At 41.6% G+C, this 20,965-nt stretch overlaps 2 protein-coding genes across 2 annotated transcripts; both read left to right on the top strand.

The window, feature by feature from the left end:
* Positions 1–1,632: 1,632 nt before the first annotated feature.
* LOC124286088 lies at positions 1,633–7,633 on the top strand. The gene is made up of 8 exons (XM_046722412.1): positions 1,633–1,717; positions 2,677–2,714; positions 3,361–3,391; positions 4,328–4,502; positions 5,293–5,446; positions 5,808–6,022; positions 6,772–6,917; positions 7,439–7,633. Exons 1-8 carry the CDS (start codon positions 1,710–1,712, stop codon positions 7,587–7,589), a joined length of 918 nt encoding a protein of 305 aa, XP_046578368.1. The 5' UTR covers positions 1,633–1,709; the 3' UTR covers positions 7,590–7,633.
* Positions 7,634–9,652: 2,019 nt separating this feature from the next.
* Positions 9,653–13,050, top strand: LOC124286087 (alkali-sensitive linkage protein 1-like). Its single transcript, XM_046722411.1, has 3 exons — positions 9,653–9,849; positions 10,753–10,880; positions 12,431–13,050. The coding sequence occupies exons 2-3, from the start codon at positions 10,834–10,836 to the stop codon at positions 12,972–12,974; spliced, it is 591 nt and encodes a 196-aa protein (XP_046578367.1). The 5' UTR covers positions 9,653–9,849; positions 10,753–10,833; the 3' UTR covers positions 12,975–13,050.
* The last annotated feature ends 7,915 nt before the right edge of the window (positions 13,051–20,965 follow it).

Below are 20,965 nucleotides of genomic sequence, written 5' to 3'. Positions count from 1 at the left end.
TGAATATTAGCAGAACATAACTCCAAATTCAAAGACAGGTGAACAGTTAGTATTTTGTCAAATCACCATGGGCAGCAATGCAGGCTTCAATGCGGCGGGGCATACTACTGATAAAAGAAGTTAGAAAGTCGTGGTCCATGCTGTCCCAATATCGGACCACCTCTTCTTTCATTTCAGCAATATTTGTCATTTTTTTTTATTGACACTTTCCTTCATAAGTCCCCAAACATTTTCTATTGGATTTAGGTCAGGTCTATAGCTTGGTAAATCTAATAATGTCATATTTCCATAGAACACGTGAACAGATGGAAGTAAATGACCCTCGAGAATATCTGTGTACCGCTCACTGTTCATATTCCCTTCAGATACACAGAGGGGCGTTGCCCCTAACACAGATATGCCACCCCACACGTTAAATTTCGGACTGTACTTTGGGCGCTGATACAAAGCTTTTTCGGTTTGTTTGGTCCAGAATTTCAGTGTATTAGGAAACAGCCACACAGAACTTTCATCTGAGAAAATCACATTGTCGCAGTTAAAATTTCTATGCTGTAAGCACCAGTTCAACCTTCGCTCCATTTGTTCAGGTTTAATGATCGGTGATGGAATTCCTCGACTCTTCTGCCAACCCATTGCATGCAACTCAGTTCTAATTGTCTCCTTACAGAGAGCCACAGTTCCTCTATCAATCATATCCAGCCATAAGTTTTCTAAACTCCTTCGTTTGTCTTTAGAAACAAGAATACCAAGCCGCCTCCTGTCACCGACAATCAATTTTCTGGGCCTACCTGCGCCTCCCTGGTGCTCAATGCCATATCCATTTGCAATATTTTTCAAAACACGATTAACAGTGGACAAAGGGATGCCTGTTCTACTTGAAATCACTTTAGCTGATCTGATGTCCTTGTTATAATACTCTGAAATCAACTTCCTTTTCTCTAAATCATCCATACTGAGGATCACTGAAAATGTCGTCTGCTAGCAAGTAAACAAAGGGGGGTAACTCTTCACAAACTAATGAAAAAGGATTAACGGAGTTGTCTCTCTTGAATGAAACCAAGCACTTGATAGCTGGTCAAGGTTGTTTATACTAGAAATCCAATTAAACATATTCCTAAAATTCCCAATAATTTCTGGTCATACTATATCCCGGTGTCAGGGGTTTTCGACGATGTAAGACAAAAACGTAAAATCGGCGAAACTGTTGCCGTTCGTAACATCCGGGTATTTTGTATGGGTTTTCGACGATGAGCCATAATTTTTGCTCCACACTGCGAGGGAGTGTTGTGATCACGTGGCTTCCTATTTATATACTGCCTGTCACCAGCAGACGACTGATCTTACTGAATTTTCACTTGCTATGTTTTGTTATAAAGGCAACTTATTTTGCATCTAAAGTGGTATTAACGATCTCGGGTAAATAATATTGATGTTTGTTTGCTTTTTATATAACTTTACTTCCCGATTTCCATTGTCAATAAAACTTCTCACGACAGCGACTTGGCACCTGCCCTACCAGTGAAACTGTTTGTGCACACTCATCGTACACGTACTCACCCGATATAGCGCGAGCAATGCAATCGTCGAAATGACCAGAACGTCGAATTCAGCTCGCCTTGGGATATAAAGCGTTTTCGTTATCAACATGTAACGTGACAGGTGCGTGAACCACTGCCGATTTTTACAATATTCAGACAGCACCGTACAGCATGGAATGGTAAATACTGTTTTCAAGCATACATTATTCACATTCTGATTGTTTGTTTGTGTGCCATGATCTGCAATGTTTACAGTCTCAAGCGTTGTGTCTATGTGAATTTCATATACCTTTCATAGCCGCAGTATACGTCTTTGAGAGTAATATTACCTCTCTGTGACATTATCTTCAGAAGGACGTTACCTCAGTGTAAGATTACCTTTGTTAACATTACATGTGTATAATGTTACTTCAATATAACGCTACCCCTGCATAATGTTACCTCAGTATAAGGCTACCCCTGTATAATGTTACCTCAGTATAACGTTACCTCTGTACAACATTACACCTGCAAAACATTTCGTATGTATTGCAGGATATTTGCATAACATTACTCCATTATAAAATTACCTGCGTATAAAATTATTTCTGTATAACACCTTTATAACACTATCTCTGTACATCCGTGCATAACACTAAAACTGTTCAGTTTAATCACAGTTTAGACTGCCATGTAAAATAATTCAACTTAAGGCAAACTAAAGGTCGTGTGTGTTGTTTATCAAATACATTATTAGATAATATAAATCGTGAAAAAGTTCGGAATCAAACTATTTCTGGTATACTTTTATTAATAGCATATTAAAATCGTGGTTGTTAAGATGTGCGTTCCCTTATAATACATGATCGGGAAAAACACAAAAATAATTTCATTGTTATGTAAATACATACAGTTCGTCCTGTTGCAGTATAAGAACACTTTGAAACATATGTAAGAAATCTATAAAACTTTACTATACTCGTACATATAAGTATATCTATCTATCTATCCATATAAGAGCACTATCATACTTTATTACACATATAAGGCATCGTTATGTTTGAATAGACAAATAACTCTCACTGTTGCATGTTAATATACATTTTAAAACAGTGTTGTTTGAATATAAGTGTAATAATAGATTCTGTTTCTGTTGCAGGTTGCTGGTAGTCAGTGTGGGTTTGGTCGCCATTGCTGGTAAAGGCCCACATCTCTTCACTTTGTCCTCGTGTTAACAAAAGTCGGTCTGTTACATATGAACATTACCACTATCTGATGGTCAGATGGATTAAAGGATATTAAACTGTTGGAACTATATGTCTGGGCCATCGATCACTTGATTGTCCAGTTGGTTTACAGGCCATCGATCACTTGATTGTCCAGTTGGTTCATAGGCCATCGATTACAAGTTTGTTTACAGGCCGTCGTCGCATGTCAGGCGTCGAGATGTACATATTTACACTATTCGTCAAAATGTGTGAATGGAAGGGCGGTGGTATATTCACACTCTTTTCTCAATTATTTGCGCTTTACACCAAATGGAATCTGTTTTTTTAGGACAGCTAAGACAGGAATTCCTTTGCACTTATATTTAAAACATAGGAAAATATCAGGTACGTTCGTTGTTGAAACGGGAAATCAACAGCCCCAATTTGAATGTTGAACATAACTCGATCTATATTTTGCCTCAATTTGAATTTTAGAATGGGACAGACTGTGTGAGTTTAATTTATACAGAGGTATTTTGGTTGATGCCAATAAATTACGACCTTTGGTGCCAAACATTTAAGCATACACTGTATAATTGGTTGTGAAATCCTAACTAAATGTGATTCTCCTGCAGGTACTCTGGCACAAGGCATACCCAGGCTCAGGTAACACACACCTTAGCAATTCATCACAGTGAATGGCAGTAGTATATCTAACACAAGAATCGAAACTGAAATACGAGGGACGTTTACAAAGTAGTCAGCCTAATTATATCCCCGATGTCCAATGTTTGAAAAGCTTCCATTTTATTTTGAAGGTATTATTAGCAAAGGCATTTCCAAAATTTCACATATGTGGGTAATGTGGTTAACGAGATATTAGTCAACATATTGGGGTATAATATTTCTTTAAAAATTGCAGAAAATGGTACCTCTTGGATAATGGTATGCCCTCAGATAGTATGATGTGAAATATGTTGGATGACTTCCCGTCATAATCAACATTGAAAGAGTTGGATTGGTTGATTTATATTTAGACGGGGGCTGTTTTTCTAAGGACACACCCATTTTAGTCTTTCAAAAGCATTGTTCCAGATATTCAAGCTGGCACTGTTTACAATATAGTGTGAGCTGACACTTGTGTGACCATTCAGTATTTAGTTTGAACCCTTGGCATCATGTATGAATAAGTGACAACATTTGAATAAGTTATGCCCTTATGATTACGTCATCTGAAAGAGGGGTGGGTAGTGTCTCGAAAACAAGCACCTCAGAAAACATGAAGGGGAGAGTCACTTTAACAAGCGATTGTAGTTTCAAATTGTTCTTTCATGCTCTGTTATACTTTAATATATAATTTTGATTCTAGCGGACTTCTGCCTATCTCAAATACACAAACTGTTTCTTTCATATTTTGTTTCCTGAGGTGGTGCATTTATAGCAGAATTTGTTTCGTTTTCCCTCGATCATTGGATGTCAGTCTCAAACGGCACAATGTATTATCAATCTCAACTCCCTGGGGATCATAGTATTTTGAATCGTCTAGTCTACATTTATTTGTAGTTTATTTAGCAGATTGACGTCTTAAACAATATGCTTCAGTCCTGAGGACTACAGGTTTCTGGAGCGTCTACCCTCATCTCGCTTAGCACTTCCGGCAGGGTTCAAGGTCAAGTATGTAGGTCAAGGTGGAGTCATCAAGGACTCGAAACAATCATCGGGTCACTGGATAGAAATTGCAGGAAGTCCGCATGCTCCGGACAGTGCAGTATATGCGGTAAGGGATACGTGTATGTCAAGCTCAATATTAGCGTGCGGCAAATTGCGGAAATATGCGGTCATGTAATGTAAAGTTGCTATAATATGTCAGTCAAGATGTCTCACACTGACAACGGAAATATGCGGTCATGTAATTGTTCTCCTCACCATGAGGTGGCACTGAATATATATATCAGCAACCTGCTCTCAGATTTAGACATGTGGTACCTGTATAAAATCATTACACGAATTCTCAGGAAAAGCTTTTTTCAGGAATCGTGTCACTTGTCAATGTGTGAAGACAACAATCAGCATCTATGCAGGTCTATCATGGCCGCCTGCTAATCTCTCCAAACAGTAAACCCGTGAAGATCCGAGCGAGAAGTGGTCTTCAGCAACCCAGGCTTGTCGTGAAGGCGACTTACGGGATCAGATGGTCAGGCTCGCTGGCTTGGTTGACACATGTCATCGTATCCCAAATGCGTAGTTCGATGCTCATGCTGTTGATCACTGGATTGTCTGGTCCAGATTTGATTATATGCAGATCGCCGAAATATAGCTTGAATGCTGCTGAGTGCGGCGTAAAACAACAAATCAACCCAAACATTGACTGAACTAACATGGGCACTGTTGCAGTCGATGGAACACAATTAACCTGGTCACATGATGTCCTGGCTCTCTCTTGTCGGCCCTCACCCTGGACCACCAGGGACCTATTCACCACTGAATCCTCCTAATGATACAACTGTGTGATGCAAAATGGCAGACTGTCATCATCATTGGTATTCCATCCCTTCTTTGTGCTACAGGCAGCTCTGGTCGTCAGCCTACAGTCTCGTCACATGCCAACAGCGGTGTTCTCAGGGCTCGCTGAGAAATCCACAGTAGGCGTCTTCACAAAAGCAGAGAAGATCACAATCTACCCCGAGTTCTATCATCTGAAAGATACACCGGACTGCAAAGGTACCGTGTCGACTATATACATGTTTCACGTACTAGCTCAAAGTCCTGGGACATGTGTGTGAGTGAGCGGGATATTATTCCTCTTTTCGCTACACTCAATCAATATCTCTCACGGGGACACCTGGCTTCACCAATCAACCTTAAATATCTATAAGCAAACCAGTTCGATGACAATAGATTACATTGTTTTTGACGTACAGTACGTACAGAGGTTGTACACATTAAACATTACTCAATTGTACACGACTGTGATCATTATTACGAGCTAAGCCGAGACATTAATAGGTTCTGGTGTCTGAGACTCCCGCGTGTAGAACCACAGTACGCCAGCCATTGCAGTTTGTGTTGACTTACGTCCTAGGGACGTGTGCTGGCCACTGCGCCCACACCTGTACAAGTGACGGCCGGAAGTGGGAGTCCCTCGGCGGGGTTGATGGGAGCGGAAGAGCCCTCATCCTGGACGACAACGTCCTGTGCACGGCCCGCGACCCTCACCATCACAGAGAAAACATCCTAGTGCATGAGTTCGGTCATGGCGTCCAGAAGTATGGGCTCGATTCCACCTACAATCACAAGGTGTGTTCCTCGGAATCTATCTGAAGTATGTTCCATGCACGAGAAGACGATGGATAACACGTATATTACACATGGTGTTGTCAGTGGTGACCCAACTCCATGGTGTATTATCCTGTCCAGCGACATATCTGTTGTTACCTCACGTGGCATCGTCCATTTTGGGTCAATCGGTCCGTTAGCACTGACCAAGCAACTGTTCTTATTAGTAGTGTACACGGCAGTATCGTAACATCACATATCGTTTCCATAGCAGCTCCTAAAAAAATGCAATTGTTTGGGTTTTTTCTCTGAAGTGAAGTACCAAATAATAATCTACCCACAACCTATTTAATAAAATCGAACATATCCTTTGAACGTTTGGGATAAAGCGCGGGTGCAAACTGATTTTGCCACCGGTGGGGCAGGATACGCTCACTTTTTTGCGAACACCCGGTATCATCACTATTTCATAGGGATTCATAAACACATGCTCTGTAATCGTATCGCATGGTGACAATCACTGGATTGTCTGGTCAGGATTGTTTACAAACAACATCATACAGCTGTAATACAGCTATAACAAATATATACTCATGATATGGTCAAAATTGTACAATCGACTATGCTTTTATAGCAGAGAGTTTAGACAGGGTTTTGTCGCTTATGTCTACAATATTTGAAGTATGTGTAACATGAGATTGGTAAGACTATTGAACAGTGGTATAGATGTGGTTAATGCTAACACTAAAGTGAGATCTGCTCCCGTCCAGGTCGTCGCTGCCTACAACCACGCCAAGGCAGCAGGACTGTGGACCCACTCAGCCTATGCTATGACCAACTACAAGGAATACTTCGCGGAAGCGTCTACCGCCTTCTTCAACGTCAACCAGCAGACCAGTGCAGCCGGCATGAACCAGTGAATAATATGCTTTTTAGTTAGAAATTTTGGAAAAAAATTCCAAAAGCACGTTAAGTCAAGTTTGTTCACAGAGAGACTGTGTTCCTTGTTCGGTTGTCGTGTTTTGGTCTCTAAATCTTGACCTTGCCATGTATGGAATTGAGACATTGTGTTTTACTCCTGATGAGGATAGCTGTTACTCTGACATTCATCATCAACAGGCAGGCCAACTTGTCACTGAACATCTCGGTAGTCTTGCTCAACACAAATCATGTAGTAACTCAACTTTACTTCAGTAAAACCTCGTTCCTGTACGGGCGCAGCTACTGTTCAAGAGGTAAATCGTCGTGATTGACAAATTACCTTACTGCATATATGTTACTATGTTTAATACAGAAGTTCCATGTGTTCGCTGGAAACATTTGTTCCTCCAACCTGGTTCCTCGGTTAATCTCATCTTTGTTCTTCCTCCCAAGGTTTCACTCTATTGAGGAAGCAGTTTTCATCAAAAGTCATGTTTTCCACAAATTGTGTTTCAGGTGTGGCCACGGTTACTACTGTGACACCGAGGCGCATGCGCGGGCTTGGCTGAAGCAGCACGATCCCCAGATGTTCGAGGTTCTATCGTACGCTTACACCAACAACCACCCAGAGATAGCCAGCCACCTGAAGATATGCCAGACACATTGACCCGCAACTCTTACAACTTGAAATAAAACATGTCAGGAAACTAATCGTGATTTTGTTTAATACTTGCTGATCGAAGTGATTTTGTCCTGAAGCAGTGTTTAATAATCGAATTGTTCATTCGTAAATTACAATTGAAAGTAAAATCACAGAATGTCACATCAGGATATCTTTATATCAAATATACATCAACCTGATATAAAACTCACAGGCATGTCAGTTCGAGTATTGACATACAAATGTATTTCATATAATAAGGCATGTGTGACTGTATTCAACAAACAAATCGTTCTCCCAACTTATTCAGTTTGTTATCAGAACTAACTTTTGTTTTAGTGTAAAATATCAAGCATGACAATAACAGACCAACCGTTTAGCAGAGAGATCAGGGATTGTCTGGATTGAATACATGCCCAGTTCGGCAAGGGGGTACCTGGGTTTCTTTAGTCGGTTAATTTCCTTGTCTTTGGAAGATGTGTAACAACTTACTTGCAAGTATATCCTGTCCAGTGTGTTTAAAATACTCGCCTGCCCGACAGTCCGAGACAGCTTTGATGATGGTCAGTTACTTTTGGAAAATTACACGCCTGATGATGAGGCGATCTTTACATCCGTTAAAGTTCCTGTGCATTCTTGTTTGAGGTAAGAGGCGCACTTTCAACACATTGCTCAATCATTTCCACTTTTGTTGATACCAAGCGTCTGTGCTGACCTTCTGATGGCCAAACGTTATCCGATCCTGAGGTGCCCCAGGATGAGGAAGAAGCTGTACTGGTTTCACACAATGGATCTGAGGTTTCAGATATTGAAAAATCGCACTGGGGAATTGATTAATAACTTTTCAATGAGCTAGAATTACTAAATACTAATGTTATGTTTACCCTTTTACCTTTATGTTTGTTCGTGTGTGTGTGTGTGTGTGTGTGTGTGTGTGTGTGTGTGTGTGTGTGTGTGTGTGTGTGTGTGTGTGTGTGTGTGGGTGCGTGCGTGCGTGCGTGCGTGCGCGCTGTCGAACCTTGTTATAATGTATTGCACAGGGACACGGCGGAGTTAGGTTCTTTGGCTGTAGGTGCAACTTTCCAACCCTGCTTCATGGCATAAATATTGAAAGATTTTCATTGAATAGACTGTCACAAACAGACAGTTACATATAGATAATGAAACTGGAAAATGTGCAACAGCTGCACAGGATGTCATGTACACCGACAGTGACCCACCCAAACTGAAAACTTACGTTCCAAAATACCCACAGTGACATGTATTGTATATTGTATGAGTTGGCGGATTGTGTTATCTCGTGCCGCTGTGTGGATCTCGTGCTTCTGGACACTTCATCTCTTCGCCCTAACTGGGTGTTATTCAATCTGCCCTGATTGCGTAAAACAGCATTCACTCACTCGCAAGAGTTGGTGTGCTAACGGTATCTGTTGTTCTGTTATCGAAGAGTAATGCTACAGTGAACTGTGTTATAACACAAGAGTTGGTGTGCTAACGGTATCTGTTGTTCTGTTATCGAAGAGTAATGCTACAGTAATGCTACAGTAAACTGTGTTATAACACAAGAGTTGGTGTGCTAACGGTATCTGTTGTTCTGTTATCGAAGAGTAATGCTACAGTAAACTGTGTTATAACACAAGAGTTGGTGTGCTAACGGTATCTGTTGTTCTGTTATCGAAGAGTAATGCTACAGTAAACTGTGTGATAACGCAAGCGTTGGTGTGCTAGCGGTACCTGTTGTTCTGTTATCGAAGAGTAATGCTACAGTAAACTGTGTTATAACGCAAGCGTTGGTGTGCTAGCGGTACCTGTTGTTCTGTTATCGACGAGTAATGCTACAGTAAACTGCGTTACAACGCAAGCGTTGGTGTGCTAACGGTATCTTTTGTTCTGTTATCGAAGAGTAATGCTACAGTAAACTGTGTTATAACGAGCTACAATTAATGGCCACTAAGTTCGCCATAACCATAGTTTACTTTTTCCAGTGAATGTCGTGATACTGACGGGAGCCATGTTTTAACCTTTTGCTAACTGTGTCTTGTTCGTGACAAAATGCTATCTGACAACACTCACCAGCTGTGTACTCTCCAGTCCGTGCTATCTGCTGTTCTTGTGTTGGTGGCAATACAATGACAACCTGGTTTGCAGTTTTTGTCTTGGTCAGCCTGGTCTGTCTGGCCGCTGGTTCCTACAAGAAAGGGGCCGCCATCTCCAAGACCAACTACCAATGCGGCGACACCGACGCCTTCACCAACATAGCATGGTGGTGAGACGAGACTGTTTGTTTATTTCAGTTCTGGTTTCATCTACGTAAAGTGTGATTTTTATAGCTATATTTTACCCACATGTCGTACACGCTGAGGGAGTAAAACGAGGAGAGAGCGGCTTGCAGTCAGAATACTTCTGAGTTGGGTATCCATATTGTACTGCGGTATGGCGTTTTAGTGGCCTGGCAGTATAAAAACGCAATTTTTATTAGTTCTAATACTTGCGCGCACGTGCATGACGGCGGCACTGGACCAGACAATCCAGTGATTGATATTGTAACCAACGATCCACATTGTCAGGACGCGATGGTACACAGTCAATCAAGTCACCGAGAGTGACTACCATTTGGTCAATCCATATGACAAGCATGTTTTACGGAGGCCAAACAGCACTGTAATGTCTTAGATTGTATGAAGCGTCTGTAGAATCTACATTTCTCGCCCATGGGTGTGTGATGGAATTCTTCAAAAAGCATCTTACGTTTCAACATAAGACGTGCACGTCAGAAGTATAACTTGATTACCTTTCCATAAACATTTATATATAAACTGTCAGTGTCGCTTGTAGTCCTACAATGTACCCCTGTGTTGTATGTTGTACATATCTGCCACTGTACTGAGGGTGTGATTCAGTTTGACTCGTGTACCCCTGTGTTGTATATTGTACATATCGCAGCCAGTGTTACTCTGTACTGAGGGTGTGATTCAGTTTGACTCGTGTACCCCTGTGTTGTATATTGTACATATCGCAGGCAGTGTTACTCTGTACTGAGGGTGTGATTCAGTTTGACTCGTGTACCCCTGTGGTGTACTACTGTGTTGAAGGTTTGATTCAGTTTGACTCGTGCACCCCCGTGTTGTATATTGTACATGTATATTGGTTTGCCCTCCCTGTGTTGCAGGTATGACTGGAAGCAGACCCCCTGGTACCACGCCAAGGTGGGTCACTGCACCCACAACATCACCCTGCCAGGAGGGTGCCCATGGTGTGGGGGTGGAGGAAGAATATTGACCACCCTATACACTTCCAGTTGGTATATTTCCATCTATCGTATCCCCTTAACAGCATGTATACGATGCTTTCTTCTTACTGGTGATAATGTGGACCACAGCGCCTCGGCCTTTGATAATTGTCCTGCAGTCATTCTTTATTCACTACTTATATTTAGTTTTGAGTTTCTGTTTGTTTATTGGAAAATGGTGGCATGATTTAGAGAGTTGGGAGAAAGTAAACCCCGAAACATACACATTGACATATATAGACGATGTATGAGTGGTCCCCATGGTTTGTTTTCACCCATCTACTCACCTGATCAGTATATGAGCTGTGGCGCAGTTGTCCTCGATTTGCTTGCAGGTAAGCATATTCTCACGATTGCAAAATAGTTATGTGTTTGCCACCGCTTATCGGTAATCAATCTGTGGTCGGAGAAGTACGGTGCTAGCTCGGCCTGTCCATGATGGACTGCCATGATGGGGTTAGTTGCTGATGTTGGTTCACATCCGCTCCGAGATCCACAACCTTCTAGGCTTATGACTCCTTACCAGAAGAGCTTTCAGGTTTCATGTGCTCTGCTGTGAGACTTTACGTGGATTTGAAGATCCAACTGATTTAGTTAAGCGATGTATAACTATGGATGATCAACAACAGACTAGCTACAGTCAAAGCCGTGGGAAGAAATACTGTCTCGATTCTTAGGCCCAGTTCAGCCAGCAGTTCTCCGACCACAAATGAACTACCGATAATCTCAATAATCCCCTCTGAGGTCTACATAGCTGGCCAGACGGACCTGTCTTAAGGTTTGAGATGAGGTTGAAACCAGAGTGAATATTAACGCCACCACCTTGCCAGCTGATGAAACAGATGTTGCTTTCTTCTTGAGAGGAGACAGTATATATTTCCAAAGCTCTGGATATATTTTAGTCTGTCACCATCCGTAGTTATATATCGCTCCACAAAATCAGTTGGATCTTCTTCAATACCACGTGAAATCTCATAGGAGGACGCATGAAACCCGACAGCGCTTCTGGTCATAAGCCTTGCATCCGAAAATGTCGAAACCTTTAGCATGCCGAGTTCATTTCTTGGAAAATTCTCTTTTATGTGATAAATCATCTAAATTTATTGGCTAATATTTAGTCATTTCACTGACTTTGTAACATGACCCCACCGATGTTGTTTTATTACAGATCATGTGTGATATGCATGTTGACATATCTCTTATAATTCTTTTAGTTCATCGCCTGCTTAAACCATCGATTCGTCAAGCCACCTGTATATTATTACTTTTTGTTACCACGAACATTGCAGGCCTTTGGTGAACCGCCAAACTGAGATATTGAATAATCATTTCCATATTGAATATAAACCCTGTGCGGAGTCCGAGAGTAGGTCCCATGTACCATGTGTCGAGTAACATGAGAATCGGCTCACTGACGGCATGTCACCGTACCGTGGTTTGTTGTTCACTGCCTTGTCTGATCCGGATTCTTGAAGTACATTTCTCTTTGATAATGCTGGCTGTGGTGTAGAACGACATTTACATTTTCACTGCAATAATTAACTAAGGGTATTTTCAGTAACGACACAAGTCAGTACGTCCTCGGCTTCAACGAGCCCAACCACAAGAAGCAGGCCAACCTGAGTCCGACTGAGGCGGCGGCAGCATGGAAGGTGATCCAGGCCAGAGCTGACCGACAGCACCAACTCCTGGTGGGTCCGGCCGCCATCAGGTGCCACTCGGACCACTGCACAATGGACGGCGTACAGTGGTACCACGAGTTCTTCCAACAGTGCAAGGGATGCCGGGTAGATTACATTGCCACGCATGCGTACTGGTGCACAGCTGACACCACTATGAACTTCCTGAAGGAACTCTGGGACAATTTTAAGAAACCAATATGGCTGACTGAATTTGCGTGTCCAAGCAACAATGTCGACCATGCCCTTGCTTACATGAAGGAAATGTTGCCGCGCCTGGAGCGAGCTGACTATGTGGCGCGGTATTCGTGGTACGCCAGTCGGGTAGCCGGCGGGGGGGCAGCCAAAGCCCAGGACAGCTTGTTGGACCTCACCTCAGCCCGACTCTCAACTCTCGGCAACTACTACAATAACTTCATCTAGAAACAGACACATATCGTAACTGTGAAGTTGTAGCTGGATGAGATCGCCAGTCTGTTAATAAATCATCACAAGAAAACATCGTGTTTTGGTTTTCTTCGTGTACTTATACCATTGGGTTACAAGGCTTTCCTTACGTGGTACTCGCCTCACTACAGTGGAATATAACCGCTTTATGGGGAGATTCATTTCGAGGCTTCCTAAGCTTTGTAGATGAACATGTGGAATGAATCTATATTATATGACGGCAGGACACGTGTCCGATTTTGTCACGCTCTGAACACCGCTGGGATGAAATGGAGCGACGTTTACGCCGTCATCCGAATCCTCAGATAAAACTGCCAAGTGTTGATTAAGGAAACTACAACTAAACGAAGGTTTCCTTCACCTAAGCTAAGACTAAAGAACCATTTTGTCTCTAAATATTTATCGTTATTGCTATAAACATAAGTCATCCATTCGTGTTACATAACAGCAGGCAGATGAGTGAATTTAGTTAGTAATTTGTCGGGTTCGAATCTACACAAGATGCGTATACTGTTCATGTCAATGATAACCCTGATAAACGTGTCTTGCATGGAGTGTGAGATACTGCAATCATGTGAAGTCTCACTTACCAAACCTCACTTGCCACACTAAAGTGTTGATTCTCACTTCCAGACAGCTTCACTCAAACATAACTCTCCTACACCTGGACATTGTCACATTAAAGTGTTGATTCTCAGCTCCAGACAGCTTCACTCAAACATAGCTCTCCTACACCTGGACATTGTCACACTAAAGTGTTGATTCTCACTTCCAGACAGCTTCACTCAAACATAGCTCTCCTACACCTGGACATTGCCACACTAAAGTGTTGATTCTCAGCTCCAGACAGCTTCACTCAAACATAGCTCTCCTACACCTGGACATTGCCACACTAAAGTGTTGATTCTCAGCTCCAGACAGCTTCACTCAAACATAGCTCTCCTACACCTGGACATTGCCACACTAAAGTGTTGATTCTCAGCTCCAGACAGCTTCACTCACTCAAACATAGCTCTCCTACACCTGGACATTGCCACAATAAAGTGTTGATTCTCAGTTCCAGACAGCTTCACTCAAACATAGCTCTCCTACACCTGGACACCTGGACACTGCCACACTACAGTGTTGATTTCACTAAAGTGTTGATTCTCAGTTCAGACAGCTTCACTGAAACATAGCTCTCCTACACCTGGACATTGCCACACTAAAGTGTTGATTCTCAGTTCCAGACAGCTTCACTCAAACATAGCTCTCCTACACCTGGACATTGCCACACTAAAGTGTTGATTCTCACTTCCAGACAGCTTCACTCAAACATAGCTCTCCTACACCTGGACATTGCCACACTAAAGTGTTGATTCTCAGCTCCAGACAGCTTCACTCAAACATAACTCTCCTACACCTGGACATTGCCACACTAAAGTGTTGATTCTCAGTTCCAGACAGCTTCACTCAAACATAGCTCTCCTACACCTGGACATTGCCACAATAAAGTGTTGATTCTCAGCTCCAGACAGCTTCACTCAAACATAGCTCTCCTACACCTGGACATTGCCACACTAAAGTGTTGATTCTCAGCTCCAGACAGCTTCACTCAAACATAGCTCTCCTACACCTGGACATTGCCACACTAAAGTGTTGATTCTCAGCTCCAGACAGCTTCACTCAAACATAGCTCTCCTACACCGGACATTGCCACATTTAAGTGTTGATTCTCAGTTCCAGACAGCTTCACTCAAACATAGCTCTCCTACACCTGGACATTGCCACAATAAAGTGTTGATTCTCAGCTCCAGACAGCTTCACTCAAACATAGCTCTCCTACACCTGCACCATTGCCACACTAAAGTGTTGATTCTCAGCTCCAGACAGCTTCACTCAAACATAACTCTCCTACACCTGCACCATTGCCACACTAACGTCTTGATTCTCAGCTCCAGACAGCTTCACTGATACATAGCTCTCCTACACCTGGACATTGTCACACTAAAGTGGTCAAGTCGGAGTCTGGGGTAATATGGAAAAGCATGTGAACTCAGTTTGTAAGCTGACCTATTACAGAAACAAACAACGACCAAATCAGTCGCAACATTAACAGGTCGAAAGCCAGACTTATAACACACACAGCTACACACACCTGAGGGCTCCCTATTGGCTCCAAGTGGATCCCATTGCGCGGAACCATGTAATCAATATCTACAAGCCTTCGGTCAGCAGATCAAGCAAAGCTACAAGAACATCCAAGACCTGTAGCGACAGCGATTTCCGGAAAGCCGAACCTGTTCTGTGGAAGTCTCTTCCATTTGTCATCTGAAACTACAATAATCTGAACTCATTCAAGACACAATTCAAGCACAATTTTGCACAAGCCTACGGTTTAAGCGCTTTGTGTGCACCAGTTTGGAATGGGTGGGTAAAAATATCCGACTTTTATCTGTTAGTATCTGAACTGGCTACCACACTACTCTTGACTGGTTACATTACATTAATATCGACGAATGGAAATAATGAGCCTAAAATCTGGGCACACATATGCCTGACAAGTAAGCACACTATCCTTTACACTATACGACGTCATGGTGTAGAATATCAACATAACAGGAACACACGAACTCACAATGCTGAAGGCTGATGTGTTTCCAGCATTAAACGGTCTGGTAGGGCCAAGCTAGATTCGTTTGACAATATGTTTTTATTTGCTCACTCCCCTACATTGTTACTTGTGCCGTGTCGTGCACCATATCTAGTATACCGGCATGTCTACGTGCTGGTTCCCCTTGTGTTCCCGTCAGCCCTCCACTGCCAACTCACCACAACCCCGTGTCCAACAACTCGCGTCTCTAATCCCTAATCTCTGCTGTCGGGTGCAGGAGCGCTGTGACAGGGATAATCTCCCCTGTCGCCTCCTTTATCCCTACGGAGATTACAGAACGCCGGATTAACCATCACAGCTTCTCCTGTCACAGTCCGCCGCTAGGGGGCGCAAGGGAGAGAAAAGGTTAAGATGGCACCACGGGGTGGCGCTAGTTTCGCTTTATACGTCACAACGAGCGAGTGGGATTTTTTCATCCTGCCAAGAAATGGTAAATGTGGTAGATTGTACTGGTTATCATTACCAATATTTTGTACACAGAATCTAAATAAAAATACTTCAATCATGTATTCATATTTCTTCCTTAAAGTGAAGGTAAATCGTTTGAAAATGTCCAACCAACGCTTGCATCCAACATGATACATTTTAATCATATGTAAAAGTTCAAACTACAAGAGTTATATCCTTTAGACTAATGAAATAAAAACGTTTGACGTTCTCTGTCACCTCCTTCTTCAGATCTTCAGGCTCGAAAGGGGAAGTAACTCTCAACGCGTTTCAGACGAAAGCCGGTGCATGAGTCTGGCCCCTAGCCTATTACAAATTCCGCTGGTTGCGCAGTACACTCGTTTGTAGGTTTTTCCAAGCACCATACCCGTGCTACTGGATATCATCAAGCGGCAAACATGTACCACCAGTATCACGTCAGGTTTTGCTGGCGCTATCCTTTTCTCATTCAAATATCGTGGTGACGTGTGGTCTTGTGCATGGAGCGCAAGTCACAACTCAGGTGAACTTAAGCAACGTTGGTCACGGAGAGTTTTTGGATGGGTGACCGTGTTTGGCAGCTTGACTCCTGAGTGCAACGAAGGACCTATGTGGTCACACCTTAGGCAAGTGAGTTTGTTCAAAATTGCCTCTATTCACCCAGCAGAAAATGGGTACCCGGTGATATAAGTCATATTACTATTAACCTTCCAGCGCCTCACAGGCAGCTTGGGTTATCCGAGGTAACGATGTCCATCCTGTTGTATGCGCTTAGAGCATCTCCTTGAGTTCAGCGCTATTTAAGAGGCAAAATATTATAATTATTATTATCTGGTACCGCATCTATTTTATGACAAAATTCTGTTTTATGAGGAAGAGAGAAAGAATAACCCATGTTTTTGACCTGACTATTTCAGTTGATGGAGGGGCATGAAGGGGTTTCAAAGAAAAATTAAAATAGTACCTAAAACCTTCTGTTTACATAACCTTCCTTCTCAACAACTAAAGTAGCAGCCTTGCAGTGCGAAAATATTTTACACCTTTCAATTTAATGACGAATAATTCGACAAAAATCGATTCATGAGCAATTAACCAACAATAAGGGCAACAGATGACAAGTATAAGCGGCGATTATGACAAGGATGTGACGGTGAGTTCAAGAGATTACGCCCAGATCGGGGGAGGAATCTACGCTAAGATCTAGGGTGTCGGTAGTGGGATAGAGGGATTGCATTTCATGGAGTGCTACCTTTGATTCCAAATCTCTGTGGCAGGATCAGATTGACTCTTGACTCATTTCCTGTCACAACAGTGTCCCCACACCGAGTGCCTTCTCATCGATCTGGCCGCGTGTAGTGCTAAGAGTTTCGACATCAGCGTTAGGTAGGGTGCCGCTGTTGTTTTATGGCGCCCTATGGTTCAAACATGTTTATTTACGTGTAGTCAACAACCTCTATAAACACAGGACTAGTCGGTATATTTATCAAACGGTACTTATTTTGAATATCTCAACTGATTGGATTTAAATTAATCAGCTCCTGTGTGTAAGCTCTGTGTAGCTGTTTATGCAGTCGTATTTATCTGTAAGTATATCGAAGAGTATTTATTACCTGATATTATGTGAAACAAAAACTGCAGAATACGATAAAGCGAGCGAGTAGATAAACGTAGAGCCATGAATACAGTATTGTGCTATTTACATGTGTTATGTTTCACTGAGTTATTACATGCTTTGTGCTTTATTGTGTTATTGTGTTATTCACAGCTTTGATGTGTTATTTAAACTGTTTTTGTTGTAATATGTTTTTGTAGGAATGACAAATCGTTATAGATGATAAACTGAAGACTTGTCATTCCTATTAATTACAACTTCTAGAATACCTCTCAAACCGTTTATATTTTTAAGAGTGTTTTTACAGTGAGTGAGGGAGGGAGGGAGGGAGGGAGGGAACTAAGGGTGGAGCGAAAGAGTACCATGTATTCCAGTGTCATCACTGTGGGGTAAACCAGAATTAGCTCCCAACATTAGACCCATACCTGTGTGAAGAAACCAATGCAAGTGCAGTTAACGTTATCGTTCTTCTGTGACATCCCCTATAATTTAAAACAGAACATCATTAGCTGAAACACACACGGCTGTTATCGGGTCACAATAGAACTATATTCAGTATATAACTTTGCAGTAATGTTTCAGAAATATCTAGGAGGAAAGGAAAACAAGTTTAAGGTGAGTATTTGCCTCTACATGTTATGCCACAGACATTGCAAATAGGAGGTACGGATTTACTGTTATTTAATACCTGGTGGCAGTGTGGCGGTACCATACCTACAGCATGCATAATGTCCATGTGCTATGTTTTAAACAGTTAGCGTTTATATAAAATATAATTTCCATATCATGATGTGCAGATAATTTGGCAGACCCTGATCATTAGCACCGGAATGTGGGAATGGTTAGTGAGACTCAACCAAAAAGAAACCATTCCCACTGAACTAAACATAAATATCCTTGTGAAAAAACAATCAACCATTCCCACTGAACAAAACATTATCCCTGTGAAAAAACAATAAACCATTCCCACTGAACTAAACATTATCCTTGTGAAAAAACAATAAACCATTCCCACTGAACTAAACATAAATATCCTTGTGAAAAAACAACATGTGACATGTATGATACTAGTGATGTTTATCTTCCCAGTTTCACACCGAAAAGAACAAATAATAAATTTATAAAATCCAGATAGGTACAAACTATTAGTCCTTCTTGAAATAAAGTACCAGATTTACGAAACTAAGTGTGTCACCTCTAGTTTGAAGTTATTATAAATAATATCTATTGTCATGTGTTTTAAAGTAATATAAAATTGGTTAAAAACTGAGAAGCAAAAGACAATATCTTATTACAGCGATGTTGAGTACTTATGCATAGAGTTCAAAATATACTTTAATTCAAAACATTTAAAAATGATTTAACATTCCTTCGCACAATACATAAGATGGTAGATGTCAATTTGTAGCCAATTGACTCCTAACGCAAGTCTTCATTGAGCCAATATATTTTCACCCAACATTTAGCATCCATTGTTACCGTTTACAAACTGCAGGAATCAGTGATTTTTTTAATAGACATAATGAAGTTTAACAACTGTTCTTTAAATACATTTTACATAAAAACAGGCGCTAGGCACCGTATGAATTTTGTAGCCCCGGTTAAGGTACCTGGTGCCGTCAATGACATGACAACAATAGTAAGCGAATATTTCATGATAATAATTCAATGATTGAATCTTGATTACCCCCAAATAACTGGTGGTGTGGCAGCCTTCTAGCGTGGATATACTTTTACAAGAGCATAAATTCAAAAGAGCCACTTAACACGAAGTCCAGTCTTTTATCTGACCTATTGGATATAAATTTGGATTTTCCACTGTTAACACCCCATAATGCCTGCTAATGGTTTCAGGTTAAAGTGATATGTGCCTCGCTTTGATTGACAGTTATATACCGCCCTGAACTAAACACGGGTATGCCCTGTGTACATGACTCAGTGTGCTATCAGAGGCGGGGGAATCACTGTCTGTGTTTATTGTCCCAACACAACATGTCAGCCGCAACATGACGAATGAGTCAACTAACGTCGTGTGTTGATACGGACGCTGCCAGACCCTCGCGTAAACCCTGGCGCTAGAAAACCACACAGGTTTATGAATTAATTTTAAGAATTCAGAAGTTGTGTTTTGTATTGAGATACGATTGCATTCAGCATACACTCACTGAACACATGTAGTCGATACAAGTGATATGTTGAAATATAGACCATGCAGAAACCAATCCACAACCCTCTACCCAACCCTCTTCTCTGTGTGCGTGCGTAAGCGTGTGTGTATGCGTCCGTGTCTTTGTGTGTGTATTCGTGAGTTCCATGCAATGTTACATTTCTCTGATAAACACATTTCCCGAAATACGAACAAAGTTATTGAATACTGTTCTCTGCTACCTATGTAGACGGATGGGACAGTGCTCGTCCGGAATATCGAGGGTCCAGATTACTGGAGTCCTGTATCCCACGGTGTGCCGGCTCTTCACTGTATGTCCAGGGATGTCAGCTTCATGTCAGGGAATGTTGATGTGATGAGTGAGGTGGTAGAATGAACGTAATACCGGCCTGCACAGCCCAGAGTCTCCTTAATGCACAAAAGAAAAATAACAATTGTTTCCCTTACTTGTCAGTTCTTCCTGTAGAAAAATGGACACCACGAATATGTGAATATGTATTTGCATCAGTTGGACCTTTTGCCAATGTATAATTAAATATATTTTATCTTAAATTAGATTGGTTTCTGATCGCTTCGCTGGGTGCTTTGCTTCTTTAATCGACGTTTGTAAAATATTTGATACTGAAAGACATCCAGATTAGACTTGATGTTTATAAACATAGCTCAAAATATCAGTATTGTGTTAGGCTATGTCGGCCATCCAAGGCTGTGATTGGGCCACCTCTCTTGATCATTTCTGTGACAAGTATATATACATGCGGAATATATTTTTAGCACTTCATATCTTTTTGTTAAATAATATATCATACAGATCTTTATTAATTTTATTATTTATAGTTCATTTGTACCGCGCTATTTCCATTCACAGTAAATGCTCAAAGCGCACAGAATTAAAAACATAGTCACTTGAGATGAAACTAGTCATCTGGATATGACATTCTGAAGAGATGAGTTTTGAGACTTCGTTTGAAGTCATGTAGATTTGAACAGTTTTTCAAACATTCAGGCAGTTCGTTCCATGTCTTTGCGGCAGCATACTTGAAGGTTCTCTTCCCGTAGCTGGACGTTCTCACTGGAGGGATTACAAGCAGAGACTTGGATTTGGATCG

This window comes from Haliotis rubra, unplaced genomic scaffold (genome assembly GCF_003918875.1).
Source record: "Haliotis rubra isolate DU_JTF1 unplaced genomic scaffold, ASM391887v1 Scf375, whole genome shotgun sequence".
Classification (NCBI taxonomy): Eukaryota; Metazoa; Mollusca; class Gastropoda; order Lepetellida; family Haliotidae; genus Haliotis; species Haliotis rubra.
This window is presented reverse-complemented; position numbering and strand designations above follow the sequence as displayed.